This window comes from Belonocnema kinseyi, chromosome 4, assembly GCF_010883055.1.
Source record: "Belonocnema kinseyi isolate 2016_QV_RU_SX_M_011 chromosome 4, B_treatae_v1, whole genome shotgun sequence".
Classification (NCBI taxonomy): Eukaryota; Metazoa; Arthropoda; class Insecta; order Hymenoptera; family Cynipidae; genus Belonocnema; species Belonocnema kinseyi.
The window spans coordinates 62399875-62421294 of record NC_046660.1 but is presented as its reverse complement, the minus strand read 5'-3'; the positions used below and the strand labels follow the sequence as shown (position 1 = coordinate 62421294).

The 21420-nt window shown below is 22.2% G+C and overlaps 1 protein-coding gene across 1 annotated transcript in view; it reads right to left on the bottom strand.

The window, feature by feature from the left end:
* Positions 1-21099, bottom strand: part of LOC117172011 — a 48630-nt gene extending 27531 nt beyond the window's left edge. Inside the window, exons 1-7 of the mRNA XM_033359732.1 lie at positions 20937-21099; positions 14624-14833; positions 14358-14543; positions 10475-10648; positions 10271-10395; positions 7385-7887; positions 4151-4353 (exon numbers count right to left, since the gene is read on the bottom strand). Of these exons, the coding sequence (XP_033215623.1) occupies positions 4151-4353; positions 7385-7887; positions 10271-10395; positions 10475-10648; positions 14358-14543; positions 14624-14833; positions 20937-20990 (1455 nt within the window). The 5' untranslated portion in view covers positions 20991-21099. The remainder of the gene's footprint in view (positions 1-4150; positions 4354-7384; positions 7888-10270; positions 10396-10474; positions 10649-14357; positions 14544-14623; positions 14834-20936) is intronic.
* Positions 21100-21420: the final 321 nt, after the last annotated feature.

Sequence of the window (21420 nt, the reverse complement as noted above, 5' to 3'; positions counted from 1 at the left end):
AAAAAAAAAAAAAAAAAAAACTAAATAATTAGTTGAACTTTCAAACAATAAAGAACAAATTTTGTACACAAAAATATAAATTTGAACTAAAAAATTTAAATCTTCAACTAAAAAATATGAATTTTCAACTGAATAGCTGAATTTTTAACCAAAAAAGGCAAATTTTTAACAAAATAGTTGCATTCTCAAAAACACAATTAATTAACAATAAAATAGTTGAAATTTATACAAAAGTGTTATACTTCCAACCAAAAGATATGAACTTTCAACACAACGGTTAATTTTCGATCGAATAGTTGAATTTGCAATCCAAATATTTAAATTTATACATAATTGTTCATTTTCAATCGAATAATTTTTTACCAAATTGTTAAATTCTCGAGACAAAAAGCCAAATTTTTGTATAAAACATTAAAATCTTCAACTAAAAAAGTATGAATTTTCCACAAGAAGGTTTTATTTACAACATAATAGTTGAATTTTTAACCAAAATTATGTAATTTTCAAGAAGAAAGTTGAATTTTAAGCCCGAAAAAAACAAATTTGAAAAAAATGAATGCACAACTAAATAATTAGTTGAACTTTCAAGTAATAAAGAAAAAATTTTCTATACAAAAACATAAATTTGAACTAAAAAATTTAAATCTTCAAATAAAAAATATGAATTTTCAACTAGAAGGTTTATTTTCAACATGATAGTTGAATTTTTAACCGAAATTATGTAATTTTCAACATAATAGTTGAAGTATCAACAACAAAATTCGAATTTTTAACACAATAGCTCAATTTTTAACCAAAAAAGAAAAATTTTCAACAAACTAGTTGCATTTTCAAATAAAAAAGTTAATTAACAACAAAAATAGTTGAATTTTCGACCAAACTGTTATATTTCCAACCAAAAAATATGGACTTTCAACACAATGGTTAATTTTCAACCGAATAGTTGAATTTTAAACTACAATAGTTAAATTTATAACCAGATTGTTAAATTTTCAAGCCTAAAAACCAAATTTTAAATAAAACAGTTAAATTTTCAAATGAAAAATATAAATTTTCAGCTGAAAAATCTGAATTTTCAATTAAATAGCTGAATTTTTAACAAAAAAAAAGAAATATTCTAAAAAAAAAAAATTAATTAACAATAAAATAGTTAAAATTGAAGTTGAGTTGAATTATGAACAAAAAATTCAAAATTTTAACAAAATAGTTGCATTATCAAAACAAAAAATTAATCAACAATAAAATAGTGTATATTTCTATAAAATTGTTATATATACAACCAAAAAAGATGAACTTTCAACACAAATGTTAATTTTCGAGTCAAAAAGCCAAATTTTTATATAAAACAGTTACATTTTTAACTAAAAATTATGAATTTTCAACAAGAAGGTTTATTTTCAACAGAAACTTACATTATTAACCAAAATTATGTAATTTTCAACAAAATAATTTTGAATAAATAACAAAATAGTCGAATTTTCAATCAAAACAGAAAAATTTTCAACAAAATAGTTGCATTGTGAAAAAAATTAATTAACAATAAAATAGTTGAAATTTCTACCAAATTGTTAAATTTTTAATAAAAAATATGAACTTTCAAGACAAAAGTTATATTTCGACCGAATAGTTGAATTTTCAGTCAAAATGTTACATTTTTAACAAAATAGTTGCACTTTCAAACAGAAAGACGATTCTTCGATTAAAAAAGTTCAATTTTCAAATAAAAAATATGATTTTTCAACAAAAAAGTTAAAAAAAGTCAGACTAAGAATTTACATTTTCAAACTAAACAGTTTACTTTTCAAGCAAAAGAGACGAATTTTCAATTTAAATAGTTTAAATTTTAACCAAAAACCGGAAAATTATGAACCAAATAGTTGAATTCTTAACGAGCCGCTATCTTTTCAACCTAAAAATCTGAATTTTCAACCATATGTTTGAATTCATAATCAACAAAATTAAATTTCAACACAAAATAATTGCATTTTCAACCAAATTTTTTCAGCCAAAAAATGAATTATTTAGAAGTTGAATTTTTAATCCAAAAGAATGATTTTTCAGCTAAAAATAAAAATATTTAAGCACTTAAATTTTCAACTAAAAAAGACGACTAAAAAAATATTTGAAATTTTAACCAAATAGTTAACTTTTTCATGCTAAAAATTTATATTTTCAACCAAATAGTTAAATTTTCAACTAAAAAAAAAGTTAAAAAAAAAAATGAAACTTTAAAATAAAAAAAGATAAATTTTCAACAACAAAAAAATGGACCATGTTAAACTTTGTACTAAATAATTCATTTTCAATAAAAAAAAAACTTTGTAAGAAAATAGTTGAATTTTCATCAAAAAAAAAAAAATGTTTAAAATGATCAAAAAAAAATTCAACCAAAGATAAAAGAATTTAATTTAAAGTTAACACATTAATCTTGAACCAAAAAATGAATTTTTAGCAAAATAATTAAATCTTTAACCAATAAAATGAGTTTTTAACAAAGTAATTTAACTTTCAACAAAAACAGATAAATTTCCAACAAAAAATGCAACAGTTAAATTTTCAGTTAATAAAATTAATTTTTAATTTAAAAAACAACGAATTTTTAACAAAATAGCTTTATCTTCAACTACTCAAATGAATTTTTAAGAAAATAATTTTACTTTCAACCAAAACAAACTATTTTTTTTTAAATAGTTGAATTTTCCACCGAAAAGGTGCATTTTTAACCAAGAAAATTAATTACCTACTACTTAAAAAATACGACTTTTCAACAAAAATACATCGATTTTCAACAAAATGGTACAATTTTAGCTAAAAAATATAAATTTTCAACCGAAAATGAAATCGTTAAATTTTTAGTTAACAAAAATTAATATCAAACAAAAATTAAACAAATCTTCTACAAAATAGTGGAATTTACAAAAACAGAATTTTTAACAAAGTAATTCAACCTTTAACAGAGCAATGACATTTTTGTACTAAAAGAAAAAGAAGTTGAATTTTCAACAAAATGATTCAATTTTCAAGCAAATAGTGGAATTTTAGCTAAAAATATAAATTTTCAACGAAAAATGAAATAGATAAATTTTTAGTTAAAAATAAATAAATATCAAACAAAACTGCAACAAACTTTCTACAAAATAGTTAAATCTTCTACAAAAAAAAAGAATTTTTAAGAAAAAAGATTACTTTTTTTAAATAGTTGAATATTCAACAAAATGATTTTTCAGTTTAAAAAAATCAGTATGAAACAAAAATGAAACAAATTTTCTACAAAATAGTTAAACTTTCTGAAAAAAAATAATTTTTACAAAAAAGATTACTTTTGTTTTAAATAGTTAAGTTTTCAACAAAATGATTACAGTTTTGAGCCAAATAGTTGAATTTTAGCTGAAAAACACATTTTCAACCAAAAATAAGAAAGTTAAATTTTTAGTTTAAAAAAATCAATATAAAAAAATGAAACAAATTTTCTAATAAAACAAGATGGCATACAAAAAATATTTGAATTTTAAACAAAATAATTAAATTTTCAACCAAATATAGTTGAATTTTAGCTAAAAATATAAATTTTCAACCAAAAATGAAATCGTTTAGTCTTTAGTTAAAAAAAAAATCAATATCAAACCAAAAATTAAACAAATCTTCTACAAAATAGTTGAATAAAAAAAAACAGAATTTTTAACAAAGTGATTCAACTTTTAATCAAGCAATTACATTTTTAACGAAACAAGATAGCATACAAAAAATAGTTGAATTTTCAACAAAATGATTAAATTTTCAACCAAATATAGTCGAATTTTAGCTAAAAATATAAATTTCCAACCAAAAATAAAAAAGTTAAATTTTTAGTTAAAAAAAATCAATATCAAACAAAAATGAAACAAATATTCTACAAAATAGTTACATTTTCTACAAAAAAAAAAGAATTTTTAAGGAAAAAGATTACTTTTGTTTTAAATAGTTGAATTTTCAACAAAATGATTAAATTTTAAACCAAATACTTCAATTTTCAATTTTAAAAAATTAAGTTTCAACTAAAAGTGCAATTAAAAAAAGAAGAGGAGAGAGGTGAATATATTTTCAGCTTTTCCATGAGCTGTAGCAACCCTGTAATTATTTATTTAATAATTTAAACCTTTAACAGATTTACCTGACAGTAGGCAGCTGAGTCGATAATGAGGTCCACAAAATTGTGAAATTTATTAATCTCCGCCTGCCACTGAGCAGTCAGAAGTTTTACACTTGCCCTTTTTTCTTTGTTATCCGGATGGAGGTAAAAGTCTGTGATTGCCGGAACCAACTCCATCTCTAACGATTCCAAACTTGCCAAGCAATTTTTTATTTTGTTCACTCCTGAAAAATTAAGCTTCTATTAAGTTCATATTTTTTAAGAAAGAAATTACTTTTCAAATAAAATAATTAATGTTCAACTAAATCAAAATGAATTTTCAACAAAGTATTTCAACTTTCGACTAAACAGTTGAATTTTCCACCAGATTGTTTAATTTTTGAGCTGAAAATACGCATTTTCTACAAAACAGTTAAATTTTCAATAAACAAATTTCCTTTTCAACCAAAACGAGTTATTTTTTTAACTATAAAGATGCATTTTTACCAAACAAGGTCAATTTTCAAATAGAAAGAAAAAAACATTTAACAAAATAAATAAATTTTTAACCAAATAAAATTAATTTTATGCTAAAAAGACGAATTTTCAACAAAATAATTACATTTTCAAACATAAGGATTAATCTTTTACCAAATAAATGAATTTTCTATTAAAAATTATTAATTTTCATCAAGATAATTACATTTTCAACCAAAGGAATTAATTTTTATAAAAAAAGCAAATTCTTAACATAAAAAAAGAATTTTCTGTTAAAATGAAATATTTGATGTTGCATTGAAAAAATTAATTTTTAACCAAATTCGAAACACATTTTCAACAAAATTGTTTAATATTTAATCCAAAAAATCATTTTTAGCCAAAATTATGAATCTTGAACTGAAAAGATTAATTTTCTACAAAGTAGTTCGACTTTCAACTAAATAGTTGAATTTTTCACCAGATTGTTGAATTTTCGAGCGAAAATAATCTTTATTTATAAAAATGTGGAATTTTCGACAGAGAAGTTCATTATCAACTGAAACAGATTAATTTTTAACCAGAAAGTGGCAATTTTTACCAAAAAATATGATATTCTACAAAAAGAGATGAATTTTCAACGTAAAAAAGTAGTTAATTTTTTTAATTTTCCACTAAAAAATACAAATATAAATTTTTAACCAAAGAAAATTTATTTTGAAGAAAATAGTTGGTTATTTTACCAAATAAATTAATGTTTAACTGAAATGATAAATCTTGAACGAAAAAGAGTAATTTTCAACAAATTCAATCTGTTATTAAATAGATATTTTAATTTTCAAGAGAAAAAAAAACAAAGATTAACAAAATGCATAAATTTTCTATTTAAAATGATCAATTTTCAACTAAAACTGAAATAGTTAAATTTACATTAAAAATATTAAATTCACACCAAAATCGAAACTTATTTTTAAATGAATTTAAAAAAAAAGTTCATTTTCAACCGAAACAGATTAGTTTTAAACCAATAGCATTTTTAACTAAAAAAAAGATGAATTCCTGCAAAAAAGAAATAAAATTTTTAAAAAATCATTTTTAATAAACAATGAAATGAAGTAATGAAGTAGTTTAATTTATATTCAAAATATTTACTTCAAACTAAAATCGAAACATAGTTTTAACAAAATATTTCAGTATTTAATTGAAGAAATTAATTTGTTAACTAAAATGATGAATTCATTGAATGATGTTTCATTTTCGAGCTGAAAATAAAAAATTCTGACAAAACAGTTGAATTTTCACTAAAAAAGTTTATTTTTAACAAAATAGTTAAATTTTAATCAATAAAATTAATTTTCTACCAACAAAGATGAATTTTCCATAAAGTAGTTCGACTTTCGACTAAATAGTTGAATTTTCGAGCGAAAACAAGAATTAAAAAAAAAGTGAATTGTTCGACAAAAAAGTTCATTTCAACTGAAAAAGATTAATTTTTAACCAGAAAGTGGCACTTTTTATCAAAAAATATGAAAGTTTTACAAAAAGAGATGAGTGTTCAACCCCCCCCCCCCCCCCCCCCCCCCCCAACGTAAGAAAAGTAGTAAATTGTTTTAATCTTCTACGAAAAAATATAAATTTTCAACCAAAAAAAAATTATTTTTAAGAAAATAGTTCTTTATTTAACTAAATAAATTAATGTTTAACTGAAATGATGAGTCTTGAACAAAAAAGATGAATTTACAAAAAATTCAATCAATTATGAACAAGATATTTTAATTTTCAACCAAAGAAAAAAAACGAAGTTTAACAAAATACATAAATTTTCTATTACAAATGATCAATTTTTAAATAAAATAATCAATTTTCAAGAAAAAAGTTCATTTTCAACCAAAACAGGCTATTTTTAAATCAGAAAGTTGCATTTTCACCAAACAAGGTGAAATTTCAAATAGAAAAAAAAAATTTAACAAAATAGATAAACTGTTAATCGAATAAAATTAATTTTCTACTAAAAAGACGAATTTTCAACAAAATAATTACATTTTCAAACAAAAGGACTAATCTTTTACCAAAGAAAACGATCTATTAAAAAATTAAGTGAATTTTCTATTAAAAATGATAAATTTTCAACCAAAATCGAAACTTACTTTAAAAAAAATAGTTGAGTATTTAATCAAAGAAAGTAATTTGTGACTCAAATAATCGAATATAAAAAAGTTCATTTTCAATGGAAACATGTTAGTTTTTAACCAATAGCATTTTTAACCTAAAAAAAATATGGAATTCCTACAAAAAAGAAATTAAATTTCAAACAAAAAGAAAAGAATTTTCAACAAGATAATTACATTTTCAACCAAAAGGATTAATCTTCTACCAAAAAATACGAAGTTTAACAAACAATGAAATTGTTAAAATTTACATTAAAAACATTTACTTCACACCAAAATCGAAACATATTTTCAACAAAATATTTGAGTATTTAATTGAAGAAATTAATTTTTCAACTAAAAAGATGAATTTTCAACAAAACATTTGAATTAAGTACAGCTAGTTTAAAAAAAAATGAATTTTAAAGCCCAACAAAAAAATTGTTAACCAATTTTGTAGTCAAGGAAAAAAAATTGAAATCAAATCGTTAAATTTTCAATCCAGAACGATGAATTTTCAATTAAAAAAAGTAGAATCTTGAGACTAAAATAAATAACTTTTTACCAAAATTTGTTTTAAAAATAGTAGAAAAAAATTGCATCCTTAAAAAAAATGTAAATAGTGTCATGAGTGATCAAAAACTAAACTCACTATTGGTGTCTCTGCAACAAGCGATTGCAAAAGATCCAATCTGCATCGCTTGATCTATCAGCTGATCAAAATCTTCCACCGTATCACTCAGATCGGTTTTTGATCTTTTCCGGGCAGTCAATGAAATTCCACAGGTCTTGACGAGTTTTCGGAGAGGATTGAAAGGATCGCTGAAGACTTCCATGACGAGCGAGAGAACCGAGATGTTGACTTTGCGCTCTAAACGGTACAAAGCGTCGGTCAAAGAATTCATAAACAAATTGATCATCGATGGCTCGGGCGTTTCGTTCTGAAGCTGAACCTTCAGATTTTCGTACTCAGACATGATTGACTGACAGACTCCGCTTATCGACTTGAAACTCTGGGGCTGACAAACTTGAGCAATTGCCATTGCATGAGAAAATACGTCCTCTATGCCGTGCCATAAATCTTCGCATTCTCCCATTTGCTCCTTCTGGGATCGGCCAACCATCCCGGAAATTATATCCAAGACCAAGTCCATCCTAATGATAGATTTTCTATTAAAATCCCCGTATAATTGTTTATTTAAATGTAAAGAAAGCAATTTCAAATTGAAGTTTAAAATTTATAAATTTATTTATTTCAACAAAAAATTGACTTTTCTACCATAAAATATAAATTTTTCAATAAAAAAGGACGAATTTTCAAAGAAATTAATGGAATCTCAGTGAAAAATAGTATAGTTGATATCTCAATCGAAAAAGGCGAATTTAATAAAAAAAATTAATTTTCAATAAAATAGTTGGATTTTCAACTTTCTACGATACAAGAGGAATTTTCAACAAAAAATATGAGTATTTAATACAATAGTTGGATTTTTAACCAATCTGTCGAATGTTCAAACAGAAAGAAGTCAAATTTTCAAAGAAAAAATGGAATCTCAGTGAAAAATAGTATAGTTGATATTTCAACTGAAAAAGGGGAATTTACTAACAACAAAAAGATTAATTTTCAATAAAATAGTTGGATTTTAACTTTTTACGATACAAGAGGAATTTTCAACAAAACATATGAGTATTTAAAAAAAATATGAATATTTTCAAGAAATATGAGTATTCAACACAATAGTTGAATTTTGAACGAAAAAAATGATGACCAAAAAAAATGAGTTTTCAACCAAATAGTTGAATTTTTAACAAAACTGTAGACTTTGCAAACAAAAAAGATTAAACTTGAAACAAAAACAGTTTAATTTTCATTCCTAAAAGTCGAATTATTAACAAAAAAATCAATTCTCAACGAAAAATATAATAGATGCTATTTCAACCCAAAAAAGCTTATTTTATAACAAAATAATTACATTTTCAACCAAAAAGATAAATTTTCTACGAAAAAAGATAGATTTCCAACAAAATACATGAATTTTCAAAGAAATAGTGGAACTGCAAACTAAAACAAAAAATTGAAAAGTTAAATCTTTAATTAAAAACAAAAAAAAAAATAACTTAATTTTTAAACAAATAGTTGAATTTCCATAGAAAAAATATTAAATTTATTCCAAAAGAAATGAATTTTCAAACAAGAAGATAAATTTTCTACGAAAAAGATGTATTTCCAACAAAATACATGAATTTTCAAAGAAATAGTGGAACTACAAACTGAAAAAAAAACAGTTTTTAACAAAAAATTTAAAGTTAAATTTTTATTTCAAAAATTATTTATTAAAAAAAAAGTTTTCAATGAAGTAGATTAATTTTTTAACATATATGAAATTTAAGTTAAAATCATGAATCTTTAATCAAGAAAAAAATAAATTTTTAACAAAATAATTCCACTTTTAACCAAATTTTCAACAAAATAAGTTAATTTTTAAACAAATAGTTGAATTTCCATAGAAAAAATATTAAATTTATTCCGAAAGAAATGAATTTTCAAACAAGAAGATAAATTTTCTACGAAAAAGATGTATTTCCAACAAAATATATGAATTTTCAAAGAAATAGTGGAACTACAAACTGAAAAAATACAGTTTTTAACAAAAAATTTTAAAGTTAAATTTTTATTTAAAAAATTATTTATTAAAAAAAAGTTTGTAATGAAGTAGATTAATTTTTTAACATATATATAATTTAAGTTGAAATCGTGAATCTTTAATCAAGAAAAAATCAATTTTTAACAAAATAATTCCACTTTTAACCAAATTTTCAACAAAATAATTTAATTTTTAATCAAATAGTTGAATTTTTATACAAAAAATATTAAATTTAATCCGAAAAAATGTATTTTCAACAAGAAGATGAATTCTCAATGAAAAAGGCAAATTTTCAAGCAAGAAGATTAATTTACTACCAAAAAAGCGAGCTGTCAGCAAAATTCATGAATTTGCAAACAAATAGTTGAATTATCAAAATATGGGATAAATTTTCAACCAAAAAAATGATGAATCTCTAAACTATAAAAGATGCATTTTCAATAGACGAATTTTTTTTTTTAAAAAAAGGTCATTTTCAATGAAAAAGTTGTATTTTAAACCAAAAACGAGAACATTGAAAAAAAAATTATTTTTCTACCAAAAAATATAAATTTTCAAATTTATTATCCTTGCAATTAGCCTGAATGCCAATTTAAAAATAAAATAAATAGAGGAATGAAAAAGAAGTCAACGTAAAATGCTGATAGATTTTTTGAATATGATTTCAAAGCAACAAAAATAAAAAAGACGAAAAAAAAAGAAAGGAATAGGATCAAGAAGTTTCCTTCTTTTTTATTTTACCTTCCTGGCTCTTTCAAAAATTTTAATTGAGAAATTTAAGAGAGTTTTTTCCAAATTTGACCGTTAGATTAACGTTTTTTTTTTTAATTTCCAAGAACTTCTTGGTTAAATATGTAATTTCTTAAATTTTAATTATTAATTTTTTGTCTCACCTGTAGACGAAGTGATTTTCTTTTTCGAAAAATTCTTCTTCCGGTGATGGATTTGAAGCATCAAGGATCTCGATGATAGCCTTAAAACACCAGCACAAGCGATCGCAAACGTATTTTTTGCAACTCTGTGTAAGGAAAAAAATCATGAAAAAGTAGAAAAAAAAATCCAAAATTAGAATAGATAATATAAAATGTTTATCTTACGAAAATTGGCGCATTTAATTGATGCTGTTCCTCAATTAATTTCACCAGCATATCGAAAGTTGCACAAAGCTGACATAAATAGAGTGCTAGTTTCTCCTTTAATTGTTGAGATGATAAATTATTTTTAAATTGTTGCAAGGGACCGAATATGTCTAATATTGAAGTGCCAAGCTCCTGAGTATGAAAATAAATATTATATTTTTTAATTTATTAGAAAATATTGTTTCTTTTGGGTGTCAAAGTGTCCCCTGAATTTTTGTAGAATTACAAAATAATAATTAGGTGTCTCTTAAACTTTTTTTCAAAAAAATGCTTGTCTTATTTTACTTTAAACAAAAACAGTTGAATTTTCAATCGAAAAATTTGAATTTTAAGCAAAAAGATGACTTCTTGACGGAGAATATAATAGCTGCTATTTCAACAACAAAATTTCTAACAAATAAGTTAAATTTTCAACGAAATCATTAGATTTTTACCAAAATTGTAGAATTTTTAAATCAATAGTTGAATTTTTAACCTACAAAGATTAATTCTGAACCAAACAAATAAATTTTCTACCAGGAAGATTAATTTTTTACCAAAAAATACGAATCTTCCACAGAATACTTAAATTTTCAACAAAAAAAAGAAACGAACTTTTAACAAAATTAATTAATTTTCTACCAAAAAAAGAGAAATTTAAAACAAAATACTTGAATTTTCAACCAAATTGTTGACTTGTCAACTAAAACCGAAATTCATCGAAAAATTAAACAATGAGATGAATTTTCAACTGAAATGAAGAATATTCAACTAAGAACAAATTTATTTTTAATAAAAAATATCGATTCTTGGCCCAAAAGTTTGATCTTCCTAACAAAGAGACGATTTTTTCACCAAATAGTTACATTAAAAATAAAATTTGAACTAATAAGATTTTTTTTCTACCAAAAAAGAAAAATTTGTAACTAAAAAAATTAATTTCAACCAAAAATAAAATTTAGATTTTCAACTATAAATAATGATTTTTCAAAATCACAAAGATTAATTCTTAAAGAAAAATATATTACTTGCTATTTAAATGAAAAAGAAATTAAACAAAATAGATCAATTTTTAACCAAAGAGTTTAGTTTTTAACAAAATATTTAATTTTTGAACAAAATAGTACAATTTTTAACAAAATAGTTACATTTTCAACCTAAAAACGTAATTTCTCAACCAAAAGACTAATTTTTAGAAAAAAAACTAATTTTATACTAAAAAAGACAAATTTTCAACTTTCAACCAAAAAAATTATCTTTCAACCAAAACAATGAATTTTCTACCAGAAAGATTAATTTTTGACCAAAAAATACGAATTTTCAACACAATAATTAAATTTTCAAAAAAATCAAACAAACTTTTAACAAAATATTTTAATTTTCAACTAAACAGTTAAATTTTCTACTAAAATGATGAATCGTCAAACCAAAAAAGAATAAATTTGAACTAAAAACAGTTTATTTGTTAAAAAAATATGAATTCATAAAAAAAAGTAGTAGTTGCTATTTCAATGGAAAAAAAAACAACGAAAGTTGTCAAAAAATTATTAAATTTTCAATCAAATAAATAAGTTATGAACAAAGTAGTTGAACTTATAAACAAATAGTAGAATTTTCAACCTAAAACATTAATTTTCTACCAAAAAAGAGGAATTTTTAACAAAATACTTGAACTTTTAACCAAATTGTTGACTTGTCAACTAAAACAAAAATTTATCCAAAAATTAACCAATGAGATGAATTTTCAACTAAAATGAAGAATCTTCAAATAAGAAAAAATTAATTTTTAATTAAAAATATCGACTCTTCATGCAGAAGTTTGATTTTCTAACCAAAAAGACGATTTTTCCACCAAATAGTTACATTTTTATAAAAAAAATTGAAACAATAAGATTTTTTCTAACAGAAAAGACAAAATTTGTAACTAAAAAGAATTAATTCCAAACAATAAATAAAATTTAGATTTTCAACTGAAAACATTGTTTTTCAACGAAAAAAATAATGATTTTTTAAAATTACACAGATGAATTCTTAACGAAAAATATATTAGCTGCTATTTAAATTAATATTTTTTTTTTAACAAAGTAAATAAATTTTTAACCAAAAAGTTGTGTTTTTAACAAAATAATGGAATTTTTAACCAAATAATTACATTTTCAACCTAAAAATGTTAATTCTGAACCTAAAAGACTAATTTTTAAGAAAAAATATTAATTTTATACTAAAAAAGACAAATTTTCAACTTTCAACTCAAAAATGAATTTTTAACCAAGATAGATAAATTTTTAACAATCGAGTTTAGCTTTCACCAAAACAATTAATTTTTCAACAAAAATGAGAACTTTTTAACCAAATTTTTAACTTAAAAATTTGAATTCCCAATCAAAAAGACGAATTTTCAATAAAATAAATGAATTTATAAATAAATAGTTGAATCAGTAAATAAATTTTCTAGTTTAATTTTCAACCAAAGAGATGAATTTTCAACTAAAATGAAGAATTTTCAACTAAGAAAAAATTTATTTTTAATAAAAATATCTACTCTTCATCCAGAAGTTTGATTTTCCAACCAAAAAGTCGATTTTTCCACCAAATAATTACATTTTTGACCAAAAAAAAATTTGAACCAATAAGATTTTTTTTTCTAGCAAAAAGAAAAATTTGTAACTAAAAAAAATAATTGCAACCAAAAATAAAATTTAGATTTTCAACTATAAATAATGATTTTTCAAAATCACAAAGATGAATTCTTAACGAAAAATATATTATTTGCTATTTAAATGAAAAAACAACCAATTTTAAACAAAATAGATAAATTTTTAACCAAAGAGTTGAGTTTTGAAGAAAATAATTAATTTTTGAACAAAAAAGTGGAATTTTCAACCTAAAAACGTAAATTCTCAACCAAAAAGGCTCATTTCTAAGAAAAAAATCAATTATGTACTAAAAAAGACCAATTTTCAACTATCTACCAAAAAAAAATAATTTTCAACCAAGAAATGTTCAACAAAAACAGATGAATATACAATCCAAAAGGAAGAATTTTCTGTCCAAATGGACAAATGCTAAAAAAACAGTTGAAGTTTCGACTGGAAAAGATCAATTATAAACAAAATACTTGAATTTTCCATAAAAAACATTAAACTTTCAACAAATAGTAGAATTTTTAACCAAAAAGATGAATTATCAACAACAAATTTTCATACAAATCATTCATACAAATATAGTTGAATCAGTAAACAAATTTTCTAGTTTAATTTTCAACGAGAGAGATGGATTTTCAACTAAAATTAAGAATCTTCAACGAAGGAAAAATTTATTTTGAATTAAGCAGTTCAACTTTTAACCCTGAAATTGAATTTTACAACAAACAAAAAAACGAATTATCAACAAAAAAAGTTCGTTTTCAATCAGTTTTCAAGAAGTTGCATTTAAAAAAAAGAGGAAATTTTAACCAATAAGAATTTTGTTCTATCAAAGAAGACAAATTTTCTGTTGAAAAACATTGTCATCCAAAAAAATACTTCAATATAACAGTTGTATTTTCGAAAATTTTTTTTAAAATAAATACTTTAACTTTTTACAAAAAAAAAATTAATTTTCAACCAAAAATTTCAATTTTCAACCAAATACTAAAATTTTTTACCTACAAAGATGAGATTTCAACAAAATAGTTGAATTGTAAACAAAAAACTAATTTTCAAACAAATAAAATAAATTTTTTGCAAAAAAGGGTGTGATTTTTAAACCAAAAAGAATCATTTTAGAAGAAAAAATAAATCTTTTTTGGACCATCCTAGAAAATATAAAAGAAAAATAAGATATAACTTTTTTTTCAATTCAGTATAAAATAGAAGCTAACCTTTATATTTTGAAAATCTTCTATTTCGTTAACAGCGCCCATGTCCTTAACATAATCCCAACAATCTTGAAGATTTTGCTTCATAGGAAGACACTCAAGTTTTTCCAAATTTTCGAGGGCCGATACAAATTTACTTAGCAAAATTTCCGTCACATCTTCCTTGTTTCCTTCATGATCACTTTTCTCCTAAAGTTTCAATTAATGCTCTTTAAACAGGATATCAGTATTTTAATTTAAAAAAAGTACTTATTATCCAGAAAGCTTACTAGTTTATCGATGTCAATCGAGGTACAAAATTCTTCGATCACAGCGGTGATTTTGTCTTTCATTTCTTGATAATCGTTGCCATCTTCTTTGCAAATAGATGCAAATTTTTCAGCCAATTTGCGAAGTTGTTCATGCAACATTGATTTGACTACAGCGATGTCCACAGGCTGAGAATTGTTATTTTCTAATAAACTTCTCAGCTTTTTTACCTGAAGGAAATCTCCGATTTTATCTAACAAGTTTTATTTAAAGGGGAACATAATTTTGAATGTAAAATAAAATAAAAAATAGAAATTTCAACCAAATAGTTCAATTAAAACAAAAATGTAATAGTTGATATTTCAATCCAAAAAGATTTTTATTTTTAATGAAAAACAGTTGAATTCATCCAGAAAAGATAAATTTCCATTAAGGAGTTAAATCTTGAACTAAAAACTATTAATTTTTAAACAGTGGTATTTTGAATCAAAAGACATTGTGAATATTTTCCAAAGGAGATGAATTTTCTACAAAAACAAAAAATATGTTTGAACCCGGAAATATATGGATTTTACATGACAACATTTATTTTCAACGAAAAACATGAATTATTTTTTACCAAAAATGACGATCTTTCAACGAAACATGCAATATTATTTCAACAAAAAAGACTTTAATTTTAAATAAAAAAAGTTGAGTTATTCACAACTAAAATGGTGGATATTTGACTATGTAATTGAATTTTTAACAACGTAGTTTGAATCCTCAACCAAAAACGATTTTAATTTTTAACCAAACAATTGCGATTTTAATTTTAGAAAAAAATAATTTTTAAACAATTGTTGAATCTGCAACCAAAAATGATTTTCAGGACTACAATAGAAAGAAGTTTTAGTCAAATTATAATTTTAAAAAACAACATTTTTTTATATAAATTAAAATAAAAAATTTTAATTTCAACCAAATAGTTGAATTTTCAATGAAAAAAGATGAATTCTCAAAGAAAAATGTCACAGTCAATATCTCAATCCGAAAATATTTTTATTTGAAATTAAAAACAGTTGAATTCATCCAGAAAATATAAATTTCCATCAAAGAGTTGAATCTTCAACATAAAATATTTTCCAAAATAGACGAATTTTCTACAAAAAAAGTAGATTTTTTAACCAAAAAATACAGATTTTCAACCAAATATGTAATAATATTTTAACAGAAAAGACTTTAATTTTAAATAAAAAAAGAGTTGCATTATTAACAACAACAAAATTTAAAAAAATAGTTGACTCCTCAACTAAAAAAATGAATTTTCAATTAAAAAGAATAATTTCCTGTCAAGAAAGACAACTTTTAAACAATATGGTTATAATTTCAACTAAAATTATGAATATTTGACTAAATTAATTTTTAACAAAGTGGTTTAGCTTTCAACCAAGTAGTTTAATTTTCTAAAAAAAAAAAGGAATTCGCAAACGAAAAATATAATACATAGTTGATATTACAACTAAACAAATATTTTAATTTTAAACTAAACAGAGTTGGATTAATCCAAAAATACGAATTCATAATCAAACAGTTTGAATTCTGAACCGAAAAATATTTCAATTTTTAACCAAACAATTGCAATTTTAATTTAAAAAAAAGACGAAATCTCTAAGAAAAGAGGAGAATTTTCAAACCAGAATAAAAAGAAATTTTATTTAAATTATAATTTGACAAAAAAAAAAAGAATTTTTTATATAAATTAAAATTAAAAAAAAATCAAAATTTAAACCAAATAGCTGAATCTTCAAAGAGAAAAGTTGAATCCCCCAAAGAAAAATGTAAATTTTGATATTTCAATAAAAAACAGATTTATGTTAAATAAAAAACAGTTGAATTGACCCAGAAAAGATAAATTTTCATACAAAATAGTTGAATCCTCAACTGCAGAAGATTAATTTTTAACCAGTTGTATTTTTAATCAGAAAGTATTAAATATTTTCCAGAAGAGGCGAATTTTAAAGAAAAAAAGTTAATTTTTTAATACGAAAACATCAATTTTACATGAAAAAGTTCATTTTCAACGAAATATGTAAATTATTTTTTACCAAAAAAAACTCAATTTGAAGTAAAATTATGAATCTTTAACCAAAAAATGACTTTTTAACAAAGTAATTCAACTTTTAACCAATTGGTTGCATTTTCAACCAAGAAATACAAATTTTACACAAAACATGTAACAGCATTTCAACAATAAAGACTGTAATTTTAAATAAAAAAAGAATTAAATGATTAACAAAAATAAAAGTGAACAAAGTAGTTGAATCCTCAACCAAAAAAATTAATTTTCAACAAAATGGTTGCATTTTGAAATAAAATAATGAATATTTGACCAAATAAGTGAATTTCTAGAGAAGTAGTTTAACTTTTAACCAAGTAGTTGAATTTTCAAAAATAAATAAATTAATTAAAAAATCTTTTTTAGTTGAAAATTACACTTTTTTGTTGATGGTTCCTAATTTTGGTTAAACATTATTTTTTTCGGTAGAAAATTAATCTTTTTGGTTAGACATTTAAATATTAGGTTTTATAGTTGAACTACTTTCTAAAACTTAAAAGAAATTCTTTCTTTTTTAAAAATTCAACTTTTTGCTGGAGAATTCTTGAATTCTTTTATTTGAAAAAATTGATCAATTTTAGTTAAAAATCCAACTTTTTAGTTAAGAATTCTTGACTATTATTAATATTTCGTCTTTGATGCTAGTAAATTAAACTTTTTGTTTAGAAATTCTTCTTTTTTAGTTGAAAATTACACTTTTTGGTGGATAGTTTTTTAATTTTGTTAAAAATTCTTTTGTTGTTGTTGTAGAAAATTTATATTTTTGTTTAAAAAATCATCTTTTTGGTTAGAAATTTAACAACTAGGTTTTAAAGTTGAAATAAGTTCTTAAAAAATTTTTTAATTTCTTTTCCTCCTAAAAATTCCAGTTTTTGTTTGAGAATTCTTCAATTTTATTGAAAATTCGCCATTTTTATTAGTAAATTAATCTTCTTGTTTAAAAATTCATATTTTATAGTTAAAATTTTAACTTTTTGGGTAAGAATTTTTGAATTTTATTCATATTGCGCCTTTGTTGTTAGTAAATTAATCTTTTTGTTTAAAAATGCATCTTTTTGGTTATAAATTTGAGAACAAGGTGTTAAAGATGAACTCCTTTCTTAAAATTTAAAACTATTTCTTTCTTTCTTAAAAATTCAACTTTGTGGTTGAGAATTCTTGAATTTAATTAAAAATTTGCCTTTTTTGGTGGTCAATTAATCTTTTTGTTAAAAAATTATTCTTTTTTATTTGAAAATTACACTTATTTGTTGATAATTCTTAATTTTTGTTAAAAAAATTTTTTTTCGGTAGAAAAATAATCTTTTTTCTAAATTCATTTTTTTGGTTAGACAGTTAACCATTAGATTTTATAGTTAAAATATTATTTTAAATTAAATTCTTTCTCTCTTAAAAATTCAACTTTTTGCTTGAGAATTCTTGAATTTTATTGAAAATTCGTCTTTTTTGTAGTAATTTAATCTTTTTATTTGAAAAAATGTATCTATTTTAGTTAAAAATTAATATTTTTGGTTAAGAATTCTTGAATTTTATTAATATTTCGTCTTTGATGCTCGTAAAATAAAGTTTTTGTTTAGAAATTTATCTTTTTTAGTTGAAAATTACACTTTTTGGTTGATAGTTTTTGAGTTTTGTTAAAAATTCTTTATTTTTTGTAGAAAATTCATCTTTTTGTTTAATAATTGAACGACTAGGTTTTAAAGTCGAACTAATTTTTTTGGTTGACGATTCAAAATTTTAGTTAAAAATTCGTCTCTCTGATTTGGAATTGGTTCTTTTAAAAAAAAAAATCCAGCTTTTTATCAAAATCGAACTTCTTTGTGAAAAATTCGTCTTTTTCTTGAAAATTAATCTAGATTAGTTCAAAATTCAATTTTTGGGTTGAGAGTTCTTATTCTGTTGAAAAATCAACTATTAAAACTAAAAAAATATTTTTATTTTAAACTGAAAACAGTTGAATTCTTCTAATGATATGAATTCATAATAAATTAGTTTGAAACCTCAACCAAAAAAGATTTTAATTTTAAAACAAACAATTGAAATTTTCAAAAAAGACGAAATCTCTACCAAAATAGGTGAATTTTCAAACCTGAAAACAATGTTTGAATTTACAAACGAAAAAGATTTTTTGGCCTAGAATAAAAATAAGTTTTAATCAAATAATAACTTTAAGGAAAAAATAATTTTTTATTTTAAATAAAATTGAAAAAAAATCTAAATTTTAACCAAATAGATGAATTTTCAAACATGAAATATGAATTCACAAATAAAAATCTAATAGTTTATATTTCAATTGGAAAAGATTTTGATTTTAAATAAAAAACAGTCGAATTCTTAACTTAAAAAGGCTAATTTTCAATCAGTTGTATTTTGAACCAAAAAACATGAAATATTTTCCAAAAGAGCATGAATTTTCTACCAAATAAAAGACAACAAATTTTATTGAAAAGAAGTAAAATTCATAACAACAATTCAACAAAATAATTAAATACTCAACCAAAAAGATACAATTTTAACCAAAAAGATGAATTTCTTCCTAAAAAAGAACACATTTCAAAAAAATAGTTACATTTTCAACAAAATAATTAAATTTCTCATAAAAAAGTTGGAGTTTAATTTAAAAAAAGACGAAATCTTTACCAAAAGAGGTGAATTTTCAAAACCAGAAAGACAAATTTCCAACGAAATTATGAAATTTGCCACCGAAAGAGATTTTTAAATCCAGATTAAAAAAATTTCTAGTGAAATTATAATTTGAAGGAAAAAATAATTGGTAATTAGTGCAAAATAAAATTTTTCAATAGCTAATCTTTTTATTTTATTTATTTCTTTTAATTTCATATCAATATATTGCTTGAGAAAATTCAAAAAAAATTTTGGATAGATTTCAGATGAAAGTAGCTAGAAAATATGAATTTTTATTTTTATTCTACAGGATTTTTCTGAATTTTAGCAAAGATTAGAGCAGTGTAAAAAATATTTAACACTTTTTAAAACTCGGAAAAAATTTAAGAGTCATCTAGATCGTTTTGATTAAAAATTCATTTTTTTCGCTCACGATTCATCATCACAGTTAAAAATTCATTTGTTCGGTTGTAAATTGATTTATTTTTATCAAAGATTCGTCTTTTTTGGTTTAAAATTAATCTTTTTAGTTGAAAATTCATTTTTTGTTGCCGGAAATTTAACTATTTTGTTGAAAATTCTTGTTTTATAATTAAAACATTTAATATTTTTATTTTTGATTGGTCAATATGAGTCTTCTTGGTTTCAAATTCTTCTTTTTAGGTAAAAATTTAACTATTCTTCTTAAATCGTTATTTTTTTGTTTTGTTTCGAAATTAATATTTTTTAGTTCAAAATTCCACTATTTAATTCAAAAGTCAATTATTTGATTGGAAATTCCTTTTTTCGTGGTTAAAAATTTATCTTTCTCAGTTGAAAATTTATTCATTTTACTAAAAGTAATTCTTTTTTTGCAGAAGATTAATCTTCTTGGTTAAATATTCATCATTTTCGCTGAAAATGCATTTTTTGGTCAAAAATGTAACTATTTTGCTAAAAATTCGTTTTTGATTGAAAATTTATTTATTTTTTGTTCTTGAAAACTTAATTATTTTGTGCAAAATTCTTCTTTTTTTTTACAAATTTATTTTTTAAACTGGAAATTTAATTATTTCCATGTTTAGCCAAAAAATTGTATAAAAAATAGAAAATAGTTCAAATTAATTAATTAAGTTCAATGAAAGAAAGTACACTTATTAAAATATGTCTTTTATAGTTCAAAAGTCAATTATTTTGTGGAAAATTCCTTTTTTGTTGGTTGAAAATTAATTTTTACAACTGAAAATTTAACTATTTCAACTTTTCGTTTAAAAATTTTAAACAAAAAATAGGAATATCAGTCGAAAATTAAATTTTTGGTTTGAAAATTTAACAATTTGGTTGAAAAATCATTTTTATAATAACCGCGTTAAAAACTTTGTGCCATGAAAAAATATATATTTCTGTCTGTTTGAGGAAATTCGAAAGGCATTTTTTTATAAATAGAGGTTATGTCAATCCAAAATATTATACATACGAAATAAAACGAATAAAAGAACAAAATAGAGAGTATACAGATTAAGTTTGACAACAAAAATGATTATAACATTATAAGATCAGAATGACATTCCGATTAATTTGGAGCACTATCAAAAAATATGACCGGCGTTGACAGTCATTAATTTTCTTACCTTTTCCTCAATGGGCACCAATATTTTCTGCATGCTTTTCGTCTTGAGTTTCATTTTCCCTCCTGGAGTAATATTATCATGTAAATTGTATCAGAACTTTTTTCCTATAACGGTTTAAAACGACCGTTCGTAAACAAACTGAACACAATGGCTGTCAGAAGATGATTTTTCAGATGTCTAGATAAATGATAGATAAATGATAATCTTGAACATCTAGAACAGATAACAAGGGATTTTACCATCCGCTAGGTAGCGCTAGCTGCTCTAGTTAAAGTTCCGCGAAAATTCGAATTGTATAAAAGAAAAATTGCTTTATTAAATATTCATAATTTAAAAAATTATTTTTGCAATAAAAAAGACAAATTTAAAGCTTAATACATTAATTTTTAAAACAAAAAGTTAAATTTCTAATGAAAAAGATAGATTTCAACTGAAAATGGAACAGTCAAATTTTCAGTTAAAAAAGTTAATTTTTAACCCAAAA